General features: G+C 39.4%; 1 protein-coding gene across 1 annotated transcript; it reads right to left on the bottom strand.

Moving 5' to 3' along the window:
- Positions 1-3,615: 3,615 nt before the first annotated feature.
- Positions 3,616-24,347, bottom strand: LOC147330738 (inter-alpha-trypsin inhibitor heavy chain H3-like). Its single transcript, XM_086292505.1, has 20 exons — positions 24,138-24,347; positions 23,614-23,774; positions 23,380-23,484; positions 21,286-21,448; positions 21,081-21,191; positions 19,864-19,992; positions 19,632-19,748; positions 19,369-19,537; positions 19,165-19,275; positions 18,829-19,010; positions 18,545-18,724; positions 18,332-18,453; positions 17,166-17,410; positions 16,645-16,701; positions 16,474-16,515; positions 15,880-15,990; positions 15,623-15,800; positions 8,949-9,097; positions 8,665-8,749; positions 3,616-8,573 (listed from the first exon to the last, which is right to left on the bottom strand). Exons 1-20 carry the CDS (start codon positions 24,207-24,209, stop codon positions 8,459-8,461), a joined length of 2,604 nt encoding a protein of 867 aa, XP_086148631.1. The 5' UTR covers positions 24,210-24,347; the 3' UTR covers positions 3,616-8,458.
- Positions 24,348-27,350: the final 3,003 nt, after the last annotated feature.

The following is a 27,350-nucleotide window of genomic DNA, read 5'->3' as shown; positions in this document are numbered from 1 at the left end:
CTGTTGCTGTTAGCAAACTAATTCCATTAGTAGAAATATATCTAGCTTATATTAAAATTGTGGGGGGAAAACAACAGTCAGTTTCGTAACAAAAGCATTTCTGCTCTGAACTGGAAGAAAAAACCCTGAGTAGAAGCTCACATCAAGAAAATAGCTCCTCGGTTCAGAGTAGGGGTGGGTTCTTATAATCGATTCATCGATTAAAATCGATTCTGGCTTGGATAACGTAAAATCGATTCATTAAAATCCTGAATCGATTTTTTAATATAAATTTATTTTGCCCAAAATGCCAGAATCTCAGGTGAAATCTCACAAAATTTCAAGAACCACCAAACAGTTAAGACAGTAAATGAGAGCAGGAACACGGATTCTGCACAAAGACTTAAACACACAGCGCGACCCGCGGATCAGAATCAGTTAGATGTCGCCTTTCTCACGGTCGGGGCTGAAAGCCGACAGCTCGCTGACTCTGATCTGTCGGCGGGTCTGCGCATTGTGTGCACGCCCTTTATGCGCCGATTCTAAAGCTGTTAGTTTGATCTCTCTCCAAACAATATTGACCGAACCAGCAGCAAAAGAAGATCCAAACGCTTCACATAAACATCGTCATGAATTCACTCAGACTTTTACTGTTTTGCTTCCACTGCGATGCACAGCTCTCTCTCTGTACTTCAAGAACAGTTTCCCTTTCTTCATTATTCGCTTGCTTGTTACGCACAAGTCTACTGTTGTTTACAGGCTGTCGGCCGCTGTTTTTTCCCTTTTACATTCTTCCGAAAAGAAAACCTCATTTCTGCTGTTCAATACTGAACAAATTTAAACTTTTTAAAATTATTCAAAATGCAAAACGCTGTGTCTGTAATAAAACCGCTGTAACTTCAGAGGTGATGTTCATATGTTGATTAATGGTTTTCTTTCGTTTTTGATGTACTGCAGAATATTTTTATAAAATCCCAGGCCAGGAAAACCACCTTCATGTTTTTCTGTGTTTTATCCTACTTTGACACAAAGGCCTCTGCTGTGATGCTCACACCTGTGATAAAGTCTTGCGTGTGTCAGCTTCCTTTTTATTGATACAAAAATATGTAAATGTACTGATCTGAATTATAATATTTCTGACTGTCAAAATTTCCCAGATTTAAATCGAATCGAATTAAATCGAATCGTGGATCGAATCGATTCGGGGCCTTGTGAATCGGAATTGAATCGATTCTAGAAATCAGTGACGATACCCAGCCCTAGTTCAGAGTAGCATCGCGCTGCTAACATGCTAACAACACATTTGAGCTACTCACCCCCTCGCTTCCTGTGCTGAATCATAAGCGAATAACTCAAGACTCGCTCACCCCTCCCTCCTGTGCTGAATCAAAGAGCGAGCGAACGAATCACTCACTCACCCCCTCCCTCCTGGCTCACAGCTTCTTCTTCTTCTTGGTTGGCCACCAATGTTAAGGCGCATTACCGCCCCCTGCCTCACAGCGCAGTGGACATTTAGATGAGAAAATATATATTTGACACACTTAAGGAAAATACTAATACAATACAAATAAACAAAATAAATGTTTATTAAGCAATTTTGATAGGAAGTTGCTTAATTTTAGAAATGTTTTTGCTCTTTTTTCTCTATAAAATCATTCATCTTAGCAGTGGGATTTACATGAAAAGGGAAACAAATTAAGTTTGAGTGAAAATGTAAAATTTTTGCACTCTCTGGTCAACTGACTCAGTGAATCAAATGACTAAAAAATCCGATTCACTTTGGTGAGGGACTCATTAACACTCGATTCAGTAAAAAGAATCAAATTTACCATCACTAGAAAGAGCCGAATCTCTAAAAAGATCCGGAAATCCCATCACTACTACACAGTAGGGAAACCACAGAAGCAATCGCAGCAGCAGCAGCAGCAGCAGCAATTATAATAATATTTTTTTTACCAGTTTATGAAAGAATTTCCAAAACCAGATTTGTGGAAAGTGGCAAAATTTCCAGTTAACTCTGTCAAACGCTGTTTCTACATCTAGAGACAATATTGTGGTTTCAGTGCTTTTACTACATTAATAGTCTATTAAATTACGTAATCTACGTATTTTTGTTTATGAGTACCTCCCTTTCATGAAACCAGTTAGCTTAGGATGTATTATTTTTGTCTTCTCTTTGAGAGAACTTTGCGGATTATTTTGAAATCTACATTAATAATGAAATATAGGGTCTTTGCCTGGTCTTAGCAGGAGACTAATGTCAGCAAAATTCATATTTGGTGGTAGTTTGTCATTTTCTGCAACATTCTGTAGAATACTGGTGCCAGAATTGTCCTGAATTCTTTACAGAATTCTGCTGGAAATCCATCTGAACCTGGAGCCTTATAATTGGGCATACTTTTCAGCGCTTCCTGAAATCACTAGATGTTAGCGGTGAATCCAGTGCAATTGCTTGACTGTCTGGTAACTTTGGAAGGGTTACATTGTCAAGAAGTGGATCAGTTTCATTTTTAGATGTGTTTATGAATATAAAGGTGAATAGAACGTTTTATACAAATCCCTAAAAATATTTTCTATTCTTTCAGGCTAATATACTGTGTGCCCAGATAAGTATTTAACATCACATAGAGTTCTTTCTTTATTTTTAACTGGTTAGGTAGAAGTCATTACCATGTTCAAAAAATTTTTACTGAGAATTGTGGGTTTTTTTTAATGAATAATTTCATTTAATTCTAGTTTTGTTTTATGTATTTTGCTACGTATTTCCTGTTCCTAGCCGGACACGTAGGCTTCTTCTAAGGATTTTGTGTTTTTTTCAAATTCCAGACTATTTTTGTGTTCTCCTTTCTTCTTATGGAATGAGAGATAAATTTTTTTATCTATCATCACAGCTTTCCCTGCTTACCAGAGAACAGATGCCGATGTTCGAAGCAGGTCATTATAGTCTAAATGTAAAGTCTACCCCTTTAAAAAAAAAAAAAAAAAAAAATTAATAAATTCTTCGTCTTTGAGCAATGAGGCATTAAATCTCCAGTTTTTACTTGGCGGAATGTTCTTCTTATGTATTAGTATTAAAGATACAGGAGCATGATAGCTGACAGCTGTAGGATGCATCTCAGTGTCTGAAATGTTGCAGTAAAAAAAAGTGTGGAAGAATGAGGGGTCATCAACATTATGGCCATATATACTTAAAATACATTTTTTTTTTTGTTAAGTATTGATAATTTAATGATTAGAAATTTACCCTCTGGATCTATAACTGTATTGAGTACTATTTACTATGTCTAGAGTTCTAGCAGGCTGAGAACACATTAGGAAATGTAGGTGTTTTAAGTTAATTTGTAGCTGTGACAGGTCTATGAGTCTCTTGTAATAAAATGGCATCTGCCTGTAGTTTTTTAAGCTGGTTAAATATTTTTAACCTCTTTTCTCTAGAGGCAGCTCTATGCCAGCTGATGTGCACCATATCAACCGGGATGACATCTCGGGAGCCTCCTTGGATGTGTAAACAAACTTATATCTTTAAAAGAACAATATGCTGTCCTCACTAAAGTTTGTTGCAGGCAACGTAATTTCAGCTAGCTTAACATTCTTTATTCCCAGCACTTCATCCTACAAGAACAAGAAACAGGCTGCTTGTTGTGTTTGGCAGGATTTAATGATGAAAATAAATTCTCTCTCTCTCTCTCTTTTTTGTAAAACTGTACAAAGAAAAGGAATATAAAATACACAATGAAGACATGTTCCATTACACTGGGAGACTATCATTGCTCTAGTGAAAGATACATGACCACAGATGAAGCATCTGCTGAAAAAATACAAGCATCTACCAGCCTTCATATGCTTTAACTCAAAATAGTGTCAAAACTTACTAATACACATTAAATGTATAGGAACTTATGGATGAAGTCGATATTGTGCCCATATGGAAAAGATATATATAAATCTTGTAAAGTTTGTATCTGTCTTGTGTGAAACTTGAAAAGCATATAAGAGTGAAAACAGATATAAGATCCCTTGAAAAATTATATAATGAAACTTGTATGTTTTGGATACTTACTAAAACAATGTATGAAAGTAATGAGAAAGTGGCCACTTTCATGAGTAAATCATGTAAGCCTTATATGATTTAGTAATCACATGTAAGTTTTTACTATTTCTTTTCCATATGGGTGGACTTTAACACCAGGATTGCAGAGATTGCCATCAGATTACAAATTTATGAAGGGGACGACTTGTGATGACAGTGGTGGCATAGCAACTGGTCACTGCGGATTTTATGTGAAAGCTGTAGATGTCCCAGTCATCCTGAGAAAAAACGACAGGCTTAACCAATCTCATTGACTGGTTTCAGTGGAATTTCATTGGTCTCACTGCAAAAACCTTCAAATTATTTTTCATCTAGTCTTCATGGCACACACGCAAAAGAGCATGACACTCACTTACATTTATTTGCTGAAGACCAACTTTTTATGCATCATAAGGGGAGTTATTAGAAACATCCAACACATGTTTCCATAGTTCAAACAACCAAACAAGCCAAATTTACTTTAACCAATCAACACCATCATCAAATAACAAGCCTGAACAATTAAAATGAGATCTGTGATTGTGGATGCACAGAAAGGATAATGAAGACATACAAACACATACAGTTAGAAATTCTTCACTTCATGGGACATTACATTATTTCATATTGCTTAGCAGAATACTTCATCTTACCCCAATCCTTCTTTTTATCTCCAAACTAATGCACAACTGCCAGTGTTAATGTGTCAGCTGACTTGTACACAAACACCACACATGAACAACATGATATAATCCTGAGAATAGTCATGAGAACCTTCAACCCCCACAGAGTTTGGTGTTGAACTGACAGAAAGATGCTGAGACGCAAAATATTCAATCACACACCTCAGATATCTCATTATTTGTGAAATATGAATTGCAGAGGTACATAAAAAGTTTGTTTTGTTTTCTTTTGTTTTTGGCTTTTAAACTATTTATTTAACTCTTTATATTTAATTTTTAATTATGGATCCTTAAAGTGGTGCTATGGCCATTTATGTATTTTGACCCTGTTTGGCAGTGTGGAAGCCAAAGCCAGCTGCAGCCCAATGAGAGTGAACTGCACCACAGTTCTCCCCATGATGCCTCCTAGCAGAGCACAAACACAGATGAAACTGTATTTTGAAGTCAAACAAGGACAAGATTATTGTGTACATAATTTTTTTTAACGGGCAAACTTTCTCTCCCTCTTCTTTCACCTCCCACCCACGCAAGATACTCCCCCAAAGCAGTTATTTACCAGAAATCCAGCAGTTTCGGTAAACTTTATTGTTGACACTGAGGGTCAAACCAGTGCACATCACAAGGACTTTGTGGCAACAAAGTCCTTGTGATGTGCACAGTTTTTTGTTGTTGTTTTTTTTTCATAAAGAAAACATTTTCTTAAATAAAATAATTACAGTCCAATCTCAAACCAAATCAAATAATATCAAATAAGTAAATATATATATATATATATTGTGTTGTGACTATATATATCTTTGTTACGGTAAACTAGGGGACTCAAGCGCGGGACTCCGTTGCTTAAAGAAAGAAAGAGGAATTCATTTACAAATGCCAGATGATATGTACAACAATGAATAAGGTGCTATGTACAATAGTGCAAGAGTTGGGTCTCCAGGGGATCCAAGGGACAGGAATGGGGAAAACACTCTCACTTCTGTTCTGTCACACACAACGTTTTGCGAGCCACTCTGCTCTCATTCACACTCAAGTATCCACAAGGAATAGGAACAGGTCCAGGGTGTCTAAACACAACGAGAAGGCAAATTAGAACAAATGCACAATCCAAGAGAGTGATGCAAGCAGTCTCAAAGCCGGGGTTTCACTGACACAAGTCAAACAATGATTCAGCAATGAGTAGCCTCGCTTCTTCCCTTTAAGTAGTGGCAGGTTAATGACACGCCGGTGTTTATCATCCTACAGGTGTGTAGGCCAAAGGCAGAAACCCATAATGAGTTCTGCCCAGGCGACAGTGGGAGAGAGAGAACGAAGGAGAGAGAACAAGAGAGAAAGCAAAACAACAACAAAGCCCATTTGCTGCTGAATATTCCTCAGGCTGGTCTGCCGGGCCGTGACAAGTACTCTGTCGAACATGATAAAGCCCAAATAGCAAAGAGAAATTAAAATGCATGCCACGAAAGAGTTCGGGTCTTAGGACATTAATTAACACAATATCTGAATTAATATGATCTGGTACACCCAGTGTCCTCCTTTAGACTCACCCCTGTTCCCTTCAGCAGTCTGGTATCAGACTAAGTTAACAGTTCATCTGAATATTTTAATACAACTTCTGGAGGCTTACTGAAGCTTTTTTGCTGTGTAAAAAAAACCAAAAAACAGCATTGGATGGAGTTCGCTTTCCATCATGTTGGAGTTTGTGGATCGGGTCCTTTGATGAAGAACTCCCAGCTTTAATGTGAATTTACATCAAAAAGTAAAAACCCATATTACAGGTGATATAGTCAAAACTTTCAAAGAGATAGTTGTAATTATAAGCCCAGTTAATAGTTTTACAACATTATATTGACTTTGACTGATGTATCATTTTATTCGAGTAAAAATGCATTACATGTACTTTTAGCACAAAATTAATAAAACCTAACAAACAACAATATTTTTCTGCAATTTTAAACCTCATTGTTTTAACTATTTACCGATACACTGTAAATAAAACACTGATTTACAGCAGTGTTTGACAATATTGATAGGTCATTTTACTGTTTTTATTCAGGTAAAGTCTGTCAAATCTGTTGTGTAATGTATCCTGTGGCTATAGAAATGGCTTTTAACGTTTGAAAAAAGTAACACTGATAATCTCAAAGATGATCATGCGTTGCATTATATGAAATGTAGGCATCTGTATTTCTTTCACATTTTAGAAATATATCATAAACTGAAGTTTGAAATACATGTCTTTATGTGTTTGACCCTGAAATCCTTTGAAAAATCCCTAAAGTGTATAAAGGACAAGTTTTAAAGAGTTTTGGTGAACTGACAAAAAAATCTTGTTAAACGTAAAGGTTTAACAAGATTTAAACTTTGGGAAATGAGGACACACAAACAGTATATAAATGCAACTGTTTGCTTAAGTTCACAAACTGCACTGATCAGTTTATTTAAGGGTGTTTTCTCAAGAAATATAAGTACTGTTTTGACTAAAACAGTCATACTTGTTGGACATCCTTGAATCAAGTATGCTTTAATATTTTGTATTTGCAGTATGAGGCAAACGATATGAGGCCAGCAGCTAATAAGTGTTGTAAGACGATTTCTCTGTTAATGATATTTAACCAAGATTTAAAATGATTTGAATTTGTGATTGATATGCAAACGTTCTACAGCAGAGGTGGGCAAACTACGGCCTGCAGGACACATCTGGCCTTTTGGTCTTTTTAGTCTGGCCTGCCAAAGATTGCTACAGAATTGCCCAAATCAAATAATATAATAATTATGACTACATTCATTTGACTGACATTCCACCAGGTGATGCATTAGGCAGAGTTGCAATTGGAACTGATTGATCTCCAATGTGACATTGCCTTAGGAGAAGTTCAACTTTCTTAAACTGGATGAGTTTTATACTTTATTAAGACCAACAAAATCTACAAAAATCCAGAAGCTGACACGGAGGATGCTGATGTTTTTGGCGCTACGTGTGTGTGTTTGTGAACAGTCTTTTAGTGTGATGAACACCAACAAAAGAACCCCACAGGTCCCATTTGAGTGATGAACACCTCCGATCTGTTCTGAGAATTGCCACAACAAAACTAACGCCAGACTTTGATGCACTGGCAAAAAAGGTTGATCAACCACACTGTTACCACTAAAAGTAAATGTAAGTATTAACACTGAAATTCCTTTGTAAACAATGAATGGCGAACCCGACCACATTGTCATACTTTCCAGCACAGTGTAGCCCCTGAGTTTGCACAACCCTTTTCTACAGTATAACTCTCTTTCAGACAAATCACCCAGCAAAGCATATTTCATTTAACTAAAATAATCTAATTAGTTTTAACTTTCTGTTTAACAACAAAGTGTAGAATAAATGCCTATTAATCTCTTAATAGTAATCTCTTAATCTCTAACCTCTTACTCTATCTATTGTCATTTATTAGATTTGGGTCAGATTAGAAACTTCACTGAAGTAACACAGTGGATTTTTTCTGTGTAATCGTTTCATTAGAATTCACATGGTTAGATGTATTATTTTGGCACCACAATCTCCAAATCCATATTTCTTTATTTTCTTTCTTTCTTTAATAAAATTATGTAGACATGAGCCATTTTGCAATCTGGGATACTTTATTTGTTCATTTGAACAGGTGGAAGGACATTTTCCACAGTAAGAAAATGTTTTCTCTACTTTTAAACCAAATATTTTCTAGTAATTCAGCATAGTTCACACTTAAAGTTGTGCCACGAAAAAACCTGCCAGTGGCCTCTGCAGGGCAGAATCAGCAGACATAAGCCAGCAGTTCTTTGTGACAGGAGGGTCGACACTGTAGTCAGTAGCGTTGTCACTACAAAAGCAAAACAAGCTCATGTCTTGGTGGAATCTTAAACAGTTTTATGTTTTGAATGAATAAACTGTAAACATTACAAAAAATTTACCTTGTAACATCTATCTCTTGGTTTTTAATCTTTAGTTTTGTGACAGGAACTTGCTGCACCACCTCATACACTGCTGGCTTTACAGCTGGAAAAAGGGAGTAAAACAATGAAACAAGAACTGACACTGAAAACCAGATACTAAAACAGACACAGCAACAAGGTACTTTTACAGAAACCACTTATGCTCAGTGCAAACTTTGTTAATATTCTTAACATGACACTGACAAATTCATTTATTTCTTAAGCAATGAACAAAGTATGTGCATGCATGTCGTTTCACTCACCTAAAAGTCCTTCGATGTCGTTGGTTGAGGGTTGCTGTCTTAAAACAGGCCAAAGGAGTCTTTGGCCATTTTTCTCATGTTGTGAGATGACCAGGAGAATGTCATCAGATGCAATGTGAATTTCAGTGTCGCGCACAATCACTGTCACACTGGAAAAATATGGACTTTATATGAATATTTTAAAGCTCTTTGAAGATTTTAAAAACCTTTACAGATCATTTCACTAGTCTTGGCTGACTACTGTCCGACTGAGGGCTGTAATAGACATTTCACAATGTCACAACTCCATGTAATCCAACAAACTTGCTTCTACCTGGAAGGTACAACAAGGCAATGATACGGTAATAGAAACTTTTCTAAGCTTGACAAAAGCTAGTGTCATTGAAAATAAGTCAAGTCACTTTTTGTGGTTCACCATGAGTGTGCAGGGCCTTTGATTCAAGCATTGGTTGTAAAAAAAAAATTCATGAAATTAATGAAAACTTTATAAATATTACAATCCCAAAATATCAGCACACACCTTTGGATTTCCTGCTACTCGATCGAAGATTGATAATCGTCACTTATGTATCTTCACTTGGGTGTTTCTGTATAGATCTGCATACATGCATGCATCCCTGACAGTGTTTTGATGATTGTCCTACAGGCCTGTCCTCCAAGCCTCTGGGAAATCTGGATGTGCATGTGCTCTAGTGCAGCTGCCAGGCATCTCGATACCTGGTGGTGTGTCAAGTTGTATCTTCTATGTGTCAGACTGGTATTACAAGCAATCAGTAGCTGTGTCCCAATACAGGGGCTGCATCCTTCGGAGGCCGCATTTGAAGGCCGATTATGTCCCAGCCAGGTGACGAAGGCTGTCCCAATTCGAGGGCTGCTCCAAATGCGGCCCACAAATGTGTCCTCCTATTCCCCCGATTTGAAGGATGGGTCAAGTGGTCAGGCCCAGCATATCCCAGGATTCATAGCACAGCGGTGGATAGTTTTTGTTTGGTTTTTTTTGAAAAAAATGGCCAATGGCTGAAGGGGGGCAGCCGAAGAGTACATATTTAAAATTAAGTATTGAATTTTATATCACTTATTTATGTGGCGATGCAAATGTTTTAATTAGAGATGGCACGATACCACTTTTTTATGTCCGATACCGATATCATAAATTTGGATATCTGCCGATACCAATATGAATCCGATATAGTGTTTTTTAATCAACAAAACTGTTTTTTAAAATATCTTGCTGCATTTTGTATAAGTTCATACTCAAGTTTAAAACAACAACTACACTAAAGCTATTCTGTTATACCTGTATGCAAAAAAAAAAATTTCATAGTTCAGCAATACTGATCAATCTAATAAACTTAAACCTACACCATCCTCCCTATTCTGGCATTTTAAAGAGTACTTAGCGTAAATATTAAGCAACCTAACTAATAGGGTTCCAACTCCCAGCAACAACAAAAATAAATAAATAAAAAATGGGGAACCACCCCTCATGCTCCACCTCATGATGCTTAATCGACGTAATCAACCTTAATTTGATGCAGTGTGAAAAAAAATGCACAGAAATCAATTATTTTTCAAGAAATATTAAATAGATTCAACATCTTTCTTCAACAAAATTGCAGACTGCACAGGTGGTACCTTCCCAAAGGAAAATGTACTATAGCTTACTAGGGTATATATATTAGACTTAATAGTTACTATATACAGTAATGGACTTCTATTCATTTTGCATCAAATTAAAACTTTGGGTGTCAGATAATTATTTATTAAAAGCTAGACATTTTAAATGAGAATAAGAAAGAAAAGTATGTCTTTGTGCCCCCTTTTCCCTGTTAATGTCCTATCGGCCCCCCTGGCTAAACTTTGCTAGATCCGCCCCTGCACAGTTACCAGCCGTCAGCTACATAGAAAAAGATCCTCGAGTAGAAAGTAATATTAAATAAATTCTAACAACAGCTGATCAAGCTTAAACGTGCTGCTGTTGTTTATCCACTGGTTTCCTCTTTCTGGTGCAAAGTGGGCCAAAAACAAACAAGAGAGACCGACTCGCGACAGAAAAGCCGATCAGCTGATCATTAAGCAGTTTCATGATTGAAGTAGCAGCAAGAAGAGGCAGTCGCTTGTTAAGCTTAACGCAGGAATGCTTTACATTCAGAGATGGACTTACACACTTTCTTTACTTCTCTCGGGGATAACTTTGTCAGAGATGAAATGCCGGGTTGCTAGCGAAGCTCCACATGCTATCCAGACCACCGACAGGTCCCGCATGCCACAGCCGCTCTATCACGTGATGCATACTGCTCCGACGTGCTAACGTTCTGAGGTGAGTTACGGCGTGTTGCAAGTTTTGTGAGGTGCTTTCGTGATATTTAATGGATCGGATTACATTTTTTATTTTTCTCCGATATCCGATCCAGTAATTTAGGTCAGTATCGGACCGATACCGATACGTAATATCGGATCGGTCCATCTCTAGTTTTAATAACAAAGAACATTAAAACATTAAAACATTACTGTTGGCCACATGGTGGCAACGTCACGTGACATTAGTGATGTTAGTGCCAACGGTTCACTTGTTAAGCTAAAAAAAAGGTGCTTTAGTCATAGGAGCCAAACATGTGGCCAATGTACCGACTGGGCCGGCAGCCTTAACATGAAATTTCCCCTTGTGGGACTAATAAAGGTATCTTATCTTATTTAGTACTCCTTATATAACAAACAGAAAATACTCATTCTCTGTTGCTGTTTTTAGTAGTGTTTGCCACCTGAGACTTTCACCTTTCTGTCTGTCCTGCACTTTTCCCTTCTCTCTCTTTTTCTTTCTCTCTGATTGTTAAATAAAAGAATAAGCATAAGTTACAAGTGTGTTTGAATCCTACAGCTTATTGCACATTTGATTTCCATGTTTGAGAACTGCAAGTCGCCAGAGTGAGGACAGACTAAGGAACCCGCTGCTGCAGATCATCTGTGAGGTTTTGCACCCCTGATGACCCACCAGGACAAACTAAGCAGAGTCTGAGGAAGAGGTAAATGGTAAATGGCCTGTATTTGTATAGTTCTTTACTTAGTCCCTAAGGACCCCAAAGAGGAGGAGGAAGAGCCAGCACCAGCTGAGAGAGAGTGTTCCCTCTTTGTGAAGGACTGCTAGAAATGTTTAAAATAACCAATTGTCTGTCCTAATTATCAGTCTTATTAGGTAATGTTAAAATGAGTTTATCATTCAACTGTTTTTAGAGTCAGAAAAAGTATTCAAGGCCTTCAAGTTAAAAACTATGAAGGCAGTAAAACATGTTTATATTAGGGAATATTTAATATATTAGTCTACATTTTCATTTTTCATTTTATCACAAACAGACAGTTATCCCAGCTCATAGATTTTCTTTTTACCCATATATGTAAGCATTCAGACAAATTTAATAATGCCAACATATTTACAAAACAATATTTATCTCTCTTATATACAATACATCTATATTTACACTATAAAAGATGTACTGTGTTTGAGATGAAGATATAAAGTGATAGGAATAAATAAATGCAACTTGAATCTTTATTAAAGCTCAGTATTTGAAACACAGTTCAAGTTCAGTGCTGTATGTTTTTAATTTAATACAATAAATTTAATATTGACCATATCATATTTACATGACCAAAATGAGATGGCACAAGTCTCATGAACAACATTAGTTGTTATTACTAATTGTTACTAATTGTTATTTATTACCTAATCTTAAAATTATTGTTTGGTATAGAAATGAAGCCCAACAATCATGTTTTTAAAGTCCTGTGGTCTCAGCCTCAGATACTTAACAAATAAAAAAAACCTCATGAAACAAGAAAAAGATGATTTTTTTTGCCTTCATTCTGTCAAACCATCCTCTATAAAACGTTTCTAGCGGCTAGAAGCATGGTTGCTGGGCAACCTGAGCAGTGCGACTAAGGCTAGACAATCCCATTTAACAGCCTCAGACTTCTGGCCTTCTCAGCCTTCGAAGGACCCAGCTTACGTAGACAGCGGAGGCTGAATCCTTCGAAAGATGCGATTCCTGAATTGGGACACAGCTAATACGTGCTTGAGACTGACTGGAACTGAACAGTGGGGACAGGATGGGACAGGTGATGGAAGGATATCATATGTTGTATGGCTAAAGAAGCTTATCCCATTTGTCTCCGCAGGCCATTTTAAGATGATGCTTCGATCAGTGGTTGTTGATCAATGGTCAGGACAATTTGCATATCAATGGCCAAGAAACTGACCTCACAGCCCATTGTTCATTCAGTGCTAGTTTCAGTCATTGTGCAAATGTACTGTTTATAAGGTTTGGGAAACTTGCAGTCAACTGAGACTGGAAAGGTCACTTGGATGAGTGACAAATTTCTGCCACTGAAAACGCTGATGATGAAAAGAATCTATTATTGCTGTATAAATTGAATTGAATTGGATGAACAGAATTAATTTTTTGGCCTTTCTGCAAGGTGTTCCTAGCTTTTCCCATCCAAAACCTTTTTTGTCCTGGTATATTTGCCTTACAATATTCCAATATTGAAGAGTTGCTGTTGCATCCAGAAATTATTTTGTTGGATTCTTTTTCTTTCCTGTTACTAAAGAGTGAGACCTCTCACCACCATGTTCTTGGTTTCTCTGGGTATCTCAGCTTGAGAGCTTGTGTGTTGGATGGTTAAAGCAAATGACATAATTTGAGCCTTTTAAAAAATATAAAGTAAATATTGTGCTACAAAGCTTATACACTGCTACTGATGTGTTTGTAGTTGTGATAGAAATTAACCTTTTATTTTAATTTTATGGCAGACATGTTTAAATTAGTGAGATTTGGCCAAATCTCACAAAATACTCCGTACAAAAAAGTGTAGAATCAAAATAATAAACGGCCCAAACTGCCCTTTTAAGGTTTCATTTCCCAGCAAATGTTTTGTCATATATATAACTGACATCAGAGATGTATATACTGATTGCCTCATGTAAATCCTGGGAAAAGAACTGAATAAGGGCACACATCTGTAAACAATACTGTGAGAACATACGTTTTGACCATTACAGTGGAGCAAAAAAGTATTTAGTCAGCCACTGATTGTGCAAGTTCCCCCACCTAAAATGATGACAGAGGTCAGTAATTTGCACCAGAGGTACACTTCAACTGTGAGAGACAGAATGTGAAAACTAAATCCATGAATCCACATGGTAGGATTTGTAAAGAATTTATTCGTAAATCAGGGTGGAAAATAAGAATTTGGTCAATAACAAAAATACAACTCAATACTTTGTAACATAACCTTTGTTGGCAATAACAGAGGTCAAACGTTTACTATAGGTCTTTACCAGGTTTGCACAAACAGTAGCTGGTGTTTTGGCCCATTCCTCCATGCAGATCTTCTCGAGAGCAGTGATGTTTTGGGGCTGTCGCCGAGCAACACGGACTTTCAACTCCCGCCACAGATTTTCTATGGGGTTGAGGTCTGGAGACTGGCTAGGCCACTCCAGGACTTTCAAATGCTTCTTACGGAGCCACTCCTTTGTTGCCCGGGCGGTGTGTTTTGGATCATTGTCATGTTGGAAGACCCAGCCTCGTTTCATCTTCAAAGTTCTCACTGATGGAAGGAGGTTTTGGCTCAAAATCTCACGATACATGGCCCCATTCATTCTGTCCTTAACACGGATCAGTCGTCCTGTCCCCTTGGCAGAAAAACAGCCCCATAGCATGATGTTTCCACCCCCATGCTTCACAGTAGGTATGGTGTTCTTGGGATGCAACTCAGTATTCTTCTTCCTCCAAACACGACGAGTTGAGTTTATACCAAAAAGTTCTACTTTGGTTTCATCTGACCACATGACATTCTCCCAATCCTCTGCTGTATCATCCATGTGCTCTCTGGCAAACTTCAGACGGGCCTGGACATGCACTGGCTTCAGCAGCGGAACACGTCTGGCACTGCGGGATTTGATTCCCTGCCGTTGTAGTGTGTTACTGATGGTGACCTTTGTTACTTTGGTCCCAGCTCTCTGCAGGTCATTCACCAGGTCCCCCCGTGTGCTTCTGGGATCTTTGCTCACCGTTCTCATCATCATTTTGACCCCACGGGATGAGATCTTGCGTGGAGCCCCAGATCGTGGGAGATTATCAGTGGTCTTGTATGTCTTCCATTTTCTGATGATTGCTCCCACAGTTGATTTTTTCACACCAAGCTGCTTGCCTATTGTAGATTCACTCTTCCCAGTCTGGTGCAGGTCTACAATACTTTTCCTGGTGTCCTTCGAAAGCTCTTTGGTCTTGGCCATGGCGGAGTTTGGAGTCTGACTGTTTGAGGCTGTGGACAGGTGTCTTTTATACAGATGATGAGTTCAAACAGGTGCCATTCATACAGGTAACGAGTGGGGGACAGAAAAGCGTCTTACAGAAGACGTTACAGGTCTGTGAGAGCCAGAGATTTTCCTTGTTTGAGGTGACCAAATACTTATTTTCCACCCTGATTTACGGATAAATTCTTTACAAATCCTACCATGTGAATTCATGGATTTTTTTTTTCACATTCTGTCTCTCACAGTTGAAGTGTACCTCTGGTGCAAATTACTGACCTCTGTCATCATTTTAAGTGGGGGAACTTGCACAATCGGTGGCTGACTAAATACTTTTTTGCCCCACTGTATATTGCAAAATCACCTGCCAACTGTTGAGGGATCCTGTCCAGCAGCTTGATATGTCACCGTCTGTCCATCTCGTACAGTGACTCTCTGTGATTCAGCATCAACCTCAACATGCTGATGAGTTTTGAGGTGTATAAAAATTTTGCTGAAACCTCCAGTTGCAATTGAATCTAGCTCACCATTAACAGACAGGTCTAGAACAAAAGAGAAATGCTGCTGTTTAACCACTAGGGGAGAAATATGAAAATACTCACAAGAAAGACTACTACTGACCTCTGCTGGGGTGGTGAAATAGTTTAAGGATTATAGCTCCACTGAAGTCAAAGCAAAGTGGAACAGTCTGATTCCCAGTTGAGTTGAGCAAAAACCTGTGGAGAAGAGGAGCTGGAGGTATAGAGACAAAAAGTTAGACTGGAATCTGAAAATAAAGACCTGTGCAATCAACACCTACTCAACTCTTTTAATGCATTGGGCATTTTTGAATTTTTTTTTCAGAGTTTTGGAAAAGTAAACATAAAACACTTCTTTAATTTTACATACTTTGTCTATTTCACAATTCTGAAAATGAATCAATTTTTATATTAAAAAAAAAAAAGTTTCCCATGCAGTCATAGAATGTTAGAAAACTTGCCTTAAGTTAAGAAAGTGTCATGGTGATATAGATTTTTTTAAATTTTCACCTATAAATACAAGTTTTCCAATAAAAGTGTAAGAGACTTTATCATGCATAGCACTAAAGACCATTTTATCCAAAAATTGTTTTTCCCCTTTTCTTTTTTTTTTGAGGATTTTTTTTTCCAAAGTCCCCTCTTTAAAGTCTTTGATTTTCTTAGAAAAAAAAAGTATTCCATCTATGCAATACAGTACCGTCAGTTACTTCAATTGGGATATGGGTAGCCTTTAAATAACCTGCAAATAATTTAAACAGCACTAGTTACATAGCAGAAAATTTCAGATCTCTGGTTGACATTGCATGACAATAAAAAATCTTTGACTGTCTTAGAACAAAAAAAGTATTCCATGTATGCAATACAGTACCTGCATCTACATAGAGCACGTCATCGTAGGAGCTAAACCCATAATGTAAATCAGCAGCTGTAAAAAACATTTACACACATTACATAAAGTTAATATTGCTAGAGGCAATGCAGGGGACATAATAATAAATAAGGATAACTAATTCATTTATAATTGAGTTTAATTAATGCTTTTACTAACATCCATGCCCTGACACTAAAGTTCTTAACTAAATCTTTAAATAGCTCACTCACTCACACACACACACACACACACACACACACACACCTTTAGTGGTGTCTCCCATGGGGATTTCTAATCCTATGCGGCAGGTGTTCCTGTACACTAACCTAGCCACTTGTACCACCCAATTTAAGCTGCCTCAGCTTGCATCTTACATCCTGCTTCTGTCTGACTCACATCTATTTGACTCAGTCTATTTCATACTCCCTTTCTTTCATTCACAGAACATCTCTGTACTGTAAGCAATCGTCTCCTCAGCTGAACTGATGAATGTTGTTGTATTGGTTTGATTTGCTCACCAGAATGAACCCGCCCACTAGAACCCCCACTAGCAGGAGTAAAGTGTGCTAAATTGGGTTGACCTCCTGGCGACTGCCATCTCCGTGATGTTTCACCTTCCTTTGGTTTATGAAGCACATCTGTGTTTTCTCCTGGAGGCTTTGTGACCACCATAGATGTGAGAGGGGTCACAAAACTGTACTTCAGTGACAGCTCCATAGCTTCCTTCTTCACTTTCTCTTTCTCAGGTCCAGATAATTGAAGCCTGTGTGACAAAGTGTAAAATGGTTTTGTATGTAACTTCACACATTACAGGTTTTAAGCTGAATCCATGTCCTAAAATATGTATCTAAGAGATTTTCTTCACTGAAAGTCAATTCAGCAAAGTTCATAAAAAAACACACAATCTATTGTTTGTTACAGGCAAAATACAGTCTTGCCAAATCATAGAGATCCATTACCAGACCATAGACAGCTTTGCTGTCTATATTGTCCAAATCCTTAGCTTCTGAGAAACATACTTGTATGATTAAGTGTAAAAACTCTGCCTTTAAAAAGATGTGAAAAACATTGTTTTTGAAATTTAAGGAGATGAGTGATGATGAACAAACATAATTGTACTAATATAATTTTATGTGGGAGATGTACATGACTATTTAATAGAAAGGTAAGAAATGGAGATGTTGATGTCAAACTATTCAACACTGAAGAGAACACAGTTTATTACTGCAGGCATATTATCTGATGTCCCTTTAACAGACTTCTACTTGGAATTTTGGGACTTAATTTCAACCTGCTGCCCTGATCTAACAAACTTAAAACATATTGTGTTACTGCAGTTCACCTGTCTTTCTGACACCTTGTATATTCAAATTTCATTCTATACATTCAAGTTTCAGTCTGTATGTTTACATTTAATTCTATATATTCAGACATCCATTCAATATATCCAGACTTTTCTTATAATGTATATATAATGTGATCCTAAACAGCATTCAATGATTATATATGCTTAAAATATCAGAAAAATAAACAAAGAAAAGTATAAAATAAATACAGTTTTATATTTTTTTTTTATTTTATAGTGTTTTGAAGACACTGATGTAGAGGTAGAAATTTTAAAGACATAACAGCTGATAACACATTTCAGAGTCATACAAGGAAAGATGCTGTAAGTCAAACTCACTCTTTGTCCAGAAGCTGTTTAACTGTGAGGTACGCCCAAACCCTCTGGATACGGTCATCAGACACTGTTTGAGTGGATTCCACGGTTTCATTTGGATTAGAGAATATTATTCTTCTATTACTCTGTAATAATTTAAATGCAATGTAATGTCAGTCAACAGGGAAAACGGTTTAAGAAGAGTACTCCTGATGAGTCCTGTGGATTGATTCTTACCGAAATGGCCACAACTTGAGGGGTGAAGGTTTCAATATTATTATCTGTGATCTGTCCGGTCACCACAATCTCAGAACCATTATAATACTGACTGAACTTAGTCTGGGTTAGATTGGTCGCACCCACATAGATCATTGTCACATCTGTCAGTAGAGGTGTGGCCACCTCTTCATAGAAACCCTGTTGACATACAGTGTGGAAGTGATACAAATCATGCTTTTTTCTTCTTTCAATTCTCAGGGGTTTCAAATCACATAAAAGAAGAGCATGCATAATTTAAATACCTTCAGCTGTAAATCAGCATCAGAGTCTTCATAAATCCGTCGTGCCACACCGTTATTTTGCAGCGACATTTTCTCAAGGAAATTGAAATTAACATCAAAACCGAAACCGAGACAGTACAGTGGGAATTTGCCTGCAATAGCCTGTCTTACATTTGACTGGATTTTCTCCAGATTTGTCACCCCTGAAAAGAGACGAGACATACCCAGTTCAGCTCAGAAACAATGTAGTCTCATAATTCATAATAAATCAGGACTTTTAACCACAATAAGCTCATAAAGATCTCGGTTTCATGAAATATTTGTGTACATTTGTTTACAGATGTGTTTTATTACAACCTGAGGTTGGGTCTCCATCTGTGAGAAGTATAAGGATAGATGCTGAACCTTCTCTGTTATGTGCATTCAGCATACGTGCTCCTTGCAGCACTGCTTCATTTATGTCTGTGGCTGAAATGCAACAACAACAAATGCATTTTCAGTACTGCTATTCTCCTCCCAACTGTTGATATTCCAAAATGTGTATTTACTGCAACTTCTCACATCCTCTGTCTTGAATATTGCGTGCAAAGTTTTTGGCACTTTCCAGGTTTTTGCTGTTGGCCTGAACGAGTTCTCGCTTCCAGTAAGAAATTCTGTCATCAAAAGTGATCAGACCAAAGTGATCATCTTCTGCCAGATCATTCAGAATGTGGATTAATGCGGTCCTAGTCTGGGTAAGAAAACATAATTCATGGCTACATATTGTTTTTCTTTTCATTAAAAATGTAAAATAATATCAGAAACTGACCCTTCAAATACTTTACCTGCTCAATTTTTCTGCCCCCCATTGAGCCACTTTGATCAATAACAAAGACGACATTTTTTGGTATCCGTGGAAGATCAGATGGTGCAAAATGATGAACAAAGTACCCGTCAGATTTCTAAGGCGGCGTTATGAAAAAAAACAAAAAACAAAACTTGATTGGTTATAGGATTATTCAAGAAGCTTTTTAGCCCAAGTCATACGGTTTGTGTTGCTAAAAGACCAGGGTTTACCTTGATGTGTCCCAGTCCATTATCCCTGTTAACGTCATAAACAATAACCAAATCTCCATTCATACCCTGATCTCCACAGCTGTCACACATTTTCTGTTGGTCGACTGTTGGATAGAAATACACCCACGCCTGGAAACAGAGTGAATCAGAGTTTAGGAACTTGGTAGAGAGAGATGTCAGTGATTTTATTTTCTGTTTTCCTTTTTGGGCTGATATTTGTATTGTTAAAAATCCTAAATGAAACATTGTCAGAATTACTACTTTGTCTCAAATTAACGCAACATGACTTTACATACAAAGAGTGTTGGAGAAGCCCAACCTTTAGAAGAAAATGGAATGAGAATGTATTCAAGGATCAAAACATTAAACCAGATGTCATTAACAGGTGGACCATGGTCCAGGTTTTGAAAAAGCATTGGATGTGAGTTTAGCCATCCCATTACTACTCAGCCAATCAACTCTGTGGATTCCAGGTGATAAACACTGGTCTCTACAGTGCCAATAGTTGAGATGTAGTAAGTTGAAAGGATAGTATAAGAAGAAAAGATACAACACATGCAGTTTTACCTGCGCTTTAGGCAATTATAAACTGCCTGAAAGAGCAGTTTGTAAGAACTGATCTTTCCACTCTCTGGATTCAAATGGTTCCTGGGACAACTTTTTCAGGTTTAAGGAAAGTAGCCTTATGTATCCTGACAATGTTTGGCTCCACACACAAAAGCAAGGCAGTTTTGTCCAAAGTGAACATAATCAAACTAATCATCAGTGTGCACCTCCACAGGTGTATGAGAATTTTAAGCAATGTTCAGTTCTATGCTGTGTGACCAATAATCATTTTGGAATTATTTTTCAAATTATTTGTCAAAAGGTTTTGCAATTGTACTGATTTCATTTGATTTGACAGTCTAAAATCGCAAACGAAATAATTTCACATTATGATAATCCGGATCTTTGCTTAAAGAAATGTTAGCTGAATACCCCTGCTTTCAACCCAATTCTTCTGTACAATGATGAGAAATGAGCTATAATTTTGGAAGAAATATCATCATTACCGTAATGGTTATTTGTGCATTTTGATCATTTTATAATCATACATTTTACACTCTGAGATTAAGCTGCGTCTTACTGCAAATTAATAATGATCTGTTAGTACCTCACACTGTCTATTAGAAAGCTGATAATTGTTTTACTGTTCTACAACAAAAAGATTTCAGTACCTGTTTATCTGCATGTGTTTTGGTGATGGCATTAGCGAGGGCGTTGGTGCTCAGGCCTCCTTTCACATCGATGAAACTGATGCCGGCTTCTTCATGAATGTACACATCCACCTGGTAATAAATACAATAAAGTAAAATAAAAGATCTCATCATGTGTGCTGTTATCTCAGCATTTTCCACTAATAGATACCAAAAAGACAGTCACCTTGAAGTCTCTGACAGGCTGCATGGGTCGAGCATGAATTTGCAGCTCGTATTTGCCATGTGTGCGTTTCATCAGTTCCTCATATGTGAGTTCAAAAGTGACCTTTTTGTGAGCAGCCACAGTTACAGAGGTCTTAAATTCCTCCAGTGTCCTCCCTACAGAACTAAAGCAGAAACAATAATCATTTTACTAAATTGTAATTATGGCTGTAGTTTGAACTTGAAAAGGGAATAAGATTAACTCAAATTATGTTTTCCTATTCACAATTAACATTATTTTAGAAAAAAAAGAAAGAAGAGAAACCAGAACAGAACAAGCTAATTTTGAATGACAGTTCCTTGATCATTAATATTAAATTGTCATGACCATTGATTAACAACCACTGATCAAAGTCCATGGATCAAAGACCACTGATCAATGGCCATGAGTACCATTCACAGAGAGTTGGGGAATGGCTGCAATTACACCATTGTAAGATGGCAAAAGATGTAACCTTAGCCCCCCAGGGAACTTGATCCTTGGGGTGGACCAATTTTTGGTGCAGCGTGCTTTGGGGTTTAAAAGCCACAAAGATGGGATGTTTAGAAAAAATGTGTTTTAACTATTCTGATACTCCTGACACACACGGGATCACCAACGGTTTTCACTTAGGCAGCAGTTGTCCTTCTCTCCTGGATCAGCTGGAGCTTTCTTTAGGCGCCTTCCCAGCTTTAGCAAATGTCCAGCTGGGATAGCCACATTTACTCAGGGCCTTCTTGATGTGATGCTCTTCTGCTTCCCTGGCTGCTGTATCTGTGGGGATAGTGTTTGCTCTGTGTTGTAGCATCCCGATAACACCCAGTTTGTGCTCCAGTGGATGATGAGAGTCAAACCTAGTGATTATAGTGTACACTGCTAAGTGCCATGAGGATTGCCATGATTTATACATCGGGGAAACTAAACAACTTCTGGCGAAGCGAATGGCACAAAGCAGAAGGTGAGGATGTAAAAATTCTGGACAAGGAGAAAAGCTGGTTTGAGTGAGGAGTCAAGGAGGCCATTCACGTGAAAAGGGAAAGACCATCTCTGAATTGAGGCGAGGGCCTAAGGGTACATCTTTCGCCATCTTACAATGCTGTGATTGCAGCCATTTCCCAACTCTCTGTGAATGGTACTCATGGGCCTTGATCAGTGGTTGTGGATCAATGGTCATGACAATTTGCATATTAATGATCAAGGAACTGACCTCACAGCCCATTGTTCATTCAGTGGGCTAGTTTTATTGTGCAAATGTACTGTTTATAAGATTGCGGATAAGTGACGAAATATTTCTCCCACTGAAAATGTTACGTCCAAATGAACAGAATCAACCTTTTGGGCGTATTTTGTGTCATGGTCCAGGTGTGTGCCACTGTGTCTCCCTCCGAGCCGGCATCTCCACCCCTGGGAGGGGCCTCAGTGTTCTGCTGATTGCTCACACCTGTGGGTAATTTAGCCGGGGACTTCTCAGCTAACCCTACCACACCAAGCTGCCAAACACTAATCTCTGCCGAAGAGCTCCAACCCAGACGCTGGACCACCTGACAGTCCCATGGGCTGTTCACCCGAACCACCTGCCTGCCTCCCTGCCTCTACGCCAGGAATTTCGGACCACACACCCGGACCACTCACCCCTGCACGTCACCACCGACCACCCGCGGCAAGTACGCAGTACGAAGGAAGATTCAGAACAAACAGCTTATCCATATTTCTCCTGAACCATACCTGAACGTCTGTACTCTATTTACAGTGACTCTGACCCTTTCCCTGGACCCAGTGTGTGACTCTCCCTCCAGCCCAATCCCTGGAACGGCTGTTTCCACTGACCAAGACCAGATTGACCCCTTTAATTCAGTTGTGGCACTTCGCACTTGTTAACCTCACTTTCCAGTTTATGAACACTTACTGAGTAAATAAACGTCGTCTCTAAAACTACTTACGTGCTGTTCGGCGTCCAGCATTTGAGTCCTTTCACTTTTGAGGCGGCCTCGGCCGTGACAATTTTGCTTCTTTTTTATCCAAAAGAGCACTCAGTGTATTTGTACAATATGTATAATTTAATCATTTAGTTAATACCTGACAAGTCCAGCACTTTCACCACGGGACACAGCTTCAGTGTACTGCTGCTGAGCTTGCTCCTTAGCTTTCACAACACCATCATAAACCTGGCCATCAATAAACCTGAAGAGGACCAAGAAAAGATCTTGTGTGAATACACACTACTGAGTATCCTGTACTTTGTTCTTTAGTGTAGAATTCTTTATTTGCAAATGTCTCTGGATCGTTACAGATCCTTTTAACTTCACACACATTCGAAATTTACTGATGAAGGCATTCTTGGGAATCCGAACATGGAATTCAATTTCCTTTGACTCGTTCATACGATTGGCCACACGGCTTGTGATGACAGTGGTGGCATAACGACTGGTCACTGTGGAGTTGAAGTGAAAGCTGTAGATGTCCCAGTCATCCTGAGCAAACACAGGGGGCACATTTCACAGAAAACCTAACTCTCTCCAGGTCTTTCCAATGTCCAAATAACATGACAGTATTACAAGTTATAAAAAAACCCACATGTATATGAATAAATCACTTAATCAAATAATCAGAAAGGCCAATTTATCCTTAACCTAGCACTGACCAACACCTTTATTAAATGCCAAGCTCTAAACATTAAAATAAATTAATAGACCACTTTTTACCCTGATCTCAGACAAAGGATAAAGTAAACATGTGCACACAGTCAGTATTTCTTCACTTCAAAGGATATTACATTATCTTCTATTCTGTTCCCTTGAAGTGCTCTTTTGGTCCTTTGGGTCTACTGAACTTACCTTGTTTGGCAGCGTGGAAGCCAAAGCAAAAAGGAGTCCTATGAGTGTGATTTTCACCACAGTTCTCCCCATGATGCCTCTAACCAAAATACCAGCAAAGCAGCTGATACGCTCTTTTAACCTTAAACAAGGACACTGTTATTATGCACAAAGTTTTTTTAAAGGGCAAACTCACTCGCTTACACAAACATCCCCTCACACAAACATTCCCCGTAAACAGTAATTTACTGCTTACCCAGCACTTTATTAGACCTTTAATGTTTACATTGAGGGTCAAACCTGTGCACTTGAGCCAAACGAGGCCAAACTTTGATCCCACAGCTGTCTTTTTCATTTGTGATAAGCAATAGCACTCTGACAAATCAAAGTGAAAGATATATAGTAACAATCTAGCTTTTCACTATTGGTGAATTTGAGTAATATTATTGTCTCAGAACAAAAAAAGTTTATTTGCAAGTATGAACAGTTTTTTTAAAACAGTATGAATGTGACAAGGACTGGAGTACGGAGCCACACAAGGGACAGAAAAAAAAATTAAGATGAACTTTTGCGAGTGCTCACAAAACTTCTGCAAGATCTCGCAAATGTTTTGGGCGCACCCTTCAGAGGCCACCGGCTCGTCGACCAGGAGGTCGAGGCACAATGTGCCGGGAGTGCGGTGTTCCCCCTGGTTGTAATGAGCCTAGCTTTTTTAAAATATGTGATGTCTTGATGAACCGAGCAGATTTTTTTTTTCTTTTGGGGGGGGGTATATATATATATATATATATACACCCAGCACGCCCCTGCGGGCGGTTTTATCCTTCAAGCTCCTCTACCAGAGGCCTGGGAGCTTGAGGGTCCTGCGCAGTATCTTAGCTGTTCCCAGGACTGCGCTCTTCTGGACAGAGATCTCCGATGTTATTCCCGGGATCTGCTGGAGCCACTCGCCTAGCTTGGGAGTCACCGCACCTAGTGCTCCGATTACCACGGGGACCACCGTTACCTTCACCCTCCACATCCTCTCGAGCTCTTCTCTGAGCCCTTGGTATTTCTCCAGCTTCTCGTGTTCCTTCTTCCTGATATTGCTGTCATTCGGAACCGCTACATCGATCACTACGGCCGTCTTCTTCTGTTTGTCTACCACCACTATGTCCGGTTGGTTAGCCACCACCATTTTGTCCGTCTGTATCTGGAAGTCCCACAGGATCTTAGCTCGGTCATTCTCCACCACCCTTGGGGGCATCTCCCATTTTGACCTCGGGACTTCCAGATTATACTCGGCACAGATGTTCCTGTACACTATGCCGGCCACTTGGTTATGGCGTTCCATGTATGCCTTGCCTGCTAGCATCTTGCACCCTGCTGTTATGTGCTGGATTGTCTCTGGGGCATCTTTACACAGCCTGCACCTGGGGTCTTGCCTGGTGTGATAGACCCCAGCCTCTATGGATCTTGTGCTCAGAGCTTGTTCTTGTGCTGCCATGATTAGTGCCTCTGTGCTGTCTTTCAGTCCAGCTTTGTCCAGCCACTGGTAGGATTTCTGGATATCAGCCACCTCCTCTACCTGCCGGTGATACATACCGTGCAGGGGCCTGTCCTTCCATGATGGTTCCTCGTCTCCCTCCTCTTTCTTGGGTTTCTGCTGCCTGAGGTATTCACTGAGCACTCGGTCAGTTGGGGCCATCTTCCCAATGTATTCTTGGATGTTCGTTGTCTCATCCTGGACTGTGGTGCTGACACTCACCAGTCCCCGGCCCCCTTCCTTCCGCTTAGCGTACAGCCTCAGGGTGCTGGACTTGGGGTGAAACCCTCCATGCATGGTAAGGAGCTTTCTTGTCTTTATGTCAGTGGCTTCTATCTCCTCCTTTGGCCAGCCTATTACCCCAGCAGGGTACCTGATCACGGGCAGGGCGTACGTGTTGATGGCCCGGATCTTGTTCTTACCATTCAGCTGACTCCTCAGGACTTGCCTGACCCTCTGCAGGTACTTGGTGGTTGCAGCTTTTCTAGCGGCCTCTTCATGGTTCCCATTCGCCTGCGGGATCCCCAGGTACTTGTAACTGTCCTCTATGTCTGCAATGTTGCCTTCTGGTAGTTCAATCCCCTCAGTTCTGACTACCTTCCCTCTCTTTGTTACCATCCGACTACACTTCTCCAGTCCGAATGACATTCCAATGTCATTGCTGTATAGCCTGGTAGTGTGGATCAGTGAATCAATGTCTCGTTCACTCTTGGCATACAGCTTGATGTCATCCATGTACAGGAGGTGGCTGACAACTGCTCCGTTCCGTAGTCGGTATCCGTAGCCAGTCTTGTTAATGATCTCACTGAGGTGACTGTTCTGTCTACCAGTAGCTGGTGTTTTGCGCCTCTGGTATTCTTGCCAATTCCTTTCTGTGTCCCGCTCATGTATTGACCCATGTGCCTGTTCATCTTAGCCGATATGATGCCTGACAGGAGCTTCCATGTAGTACTGAGGCAGGTTATTGGTCGGCAGTTGGAGGGGACCGGTCCCTTCTTGGGGTCCTTGGGGATCAGGACCGTCCGACCTTCGGTTAGCCATTCCGGGTGTCTCTCGTTAACTAGCAGCTGGTTCATTTGTGCTGCCAGACGCTCGTGGAGTGCAGTCAGCTTCTTTAGCCAGTAGGCGTGAACCATGTCGGGCCCTGGTGCTGTCCAACTCTTCATACTGGAGACCCTTTCTTGGATATCTGCCACTGTGATGGTTACTGGACCCTGTTCAGGGAGGTCGCTGTGGTCTGCCCTCAGATCCTCTAGCCACTGAGAATTGCCGTTATGGGTTGCGTCCTTCTCCCATATGCCCTTCCAGTATTGCTCCGTCTCCAGCCTTGGTGGTGCTGTTCTCTTATTGTTCCCTTGCCACTGAGAGTACACCTTTACTGGTTCTGTGGAGAACAGCTGGTTTATTCTCCTGCCTTCTATCTCTCTGGTGTACCTCCTCAAGCGGCTGGCCAAGGCTGTGAGTCTTTGCTTGGCAGTTTCCAAGGCCTCAGGTATGGACAGCTTGCTGTATTTCTTATGCACCTTCTTTGTCGCACCTTTCTGCAACTCCGTTAGTTGGCTAACCTCCCTCCGTGCTACTTTGATCTTGTCCTCTAGCCTCCTTCTCCATGGAGGGTACTGCCCCTTGTGGCTGTTCAACTTGTAGCCAAGCATCTCACTGATCACTGCTGCCGTATATATATATATATATATATATATATATATATA

Source organism: Aulonocara sp. 'chitande type north' Nkhata Bay, linkage group LG5, assembly GCF_057382095.1.
Source record: "Aulonocara sp. 'chitande type north' Nkhata Bay isolate Kocher_YH1m ecotype deep benthic linkage group LG5, A_spYH_male_GT1.1, whole genome shotgun sequence".
NCBI classification, from domain to species: domain Eukaryota; kingdom Metazoa; phylum Chordata; class Actinopteri; order Cichliformes; family Cichlidae; genus Aulonocara; species Aulonocara sp. 'chitande type north' Nkhata Bay.
The sequence above is the reverse complement of the archived record's forward strand: the minus strand, read 5'-3'. Positions and strand labels throughout refer to the sequence as shown.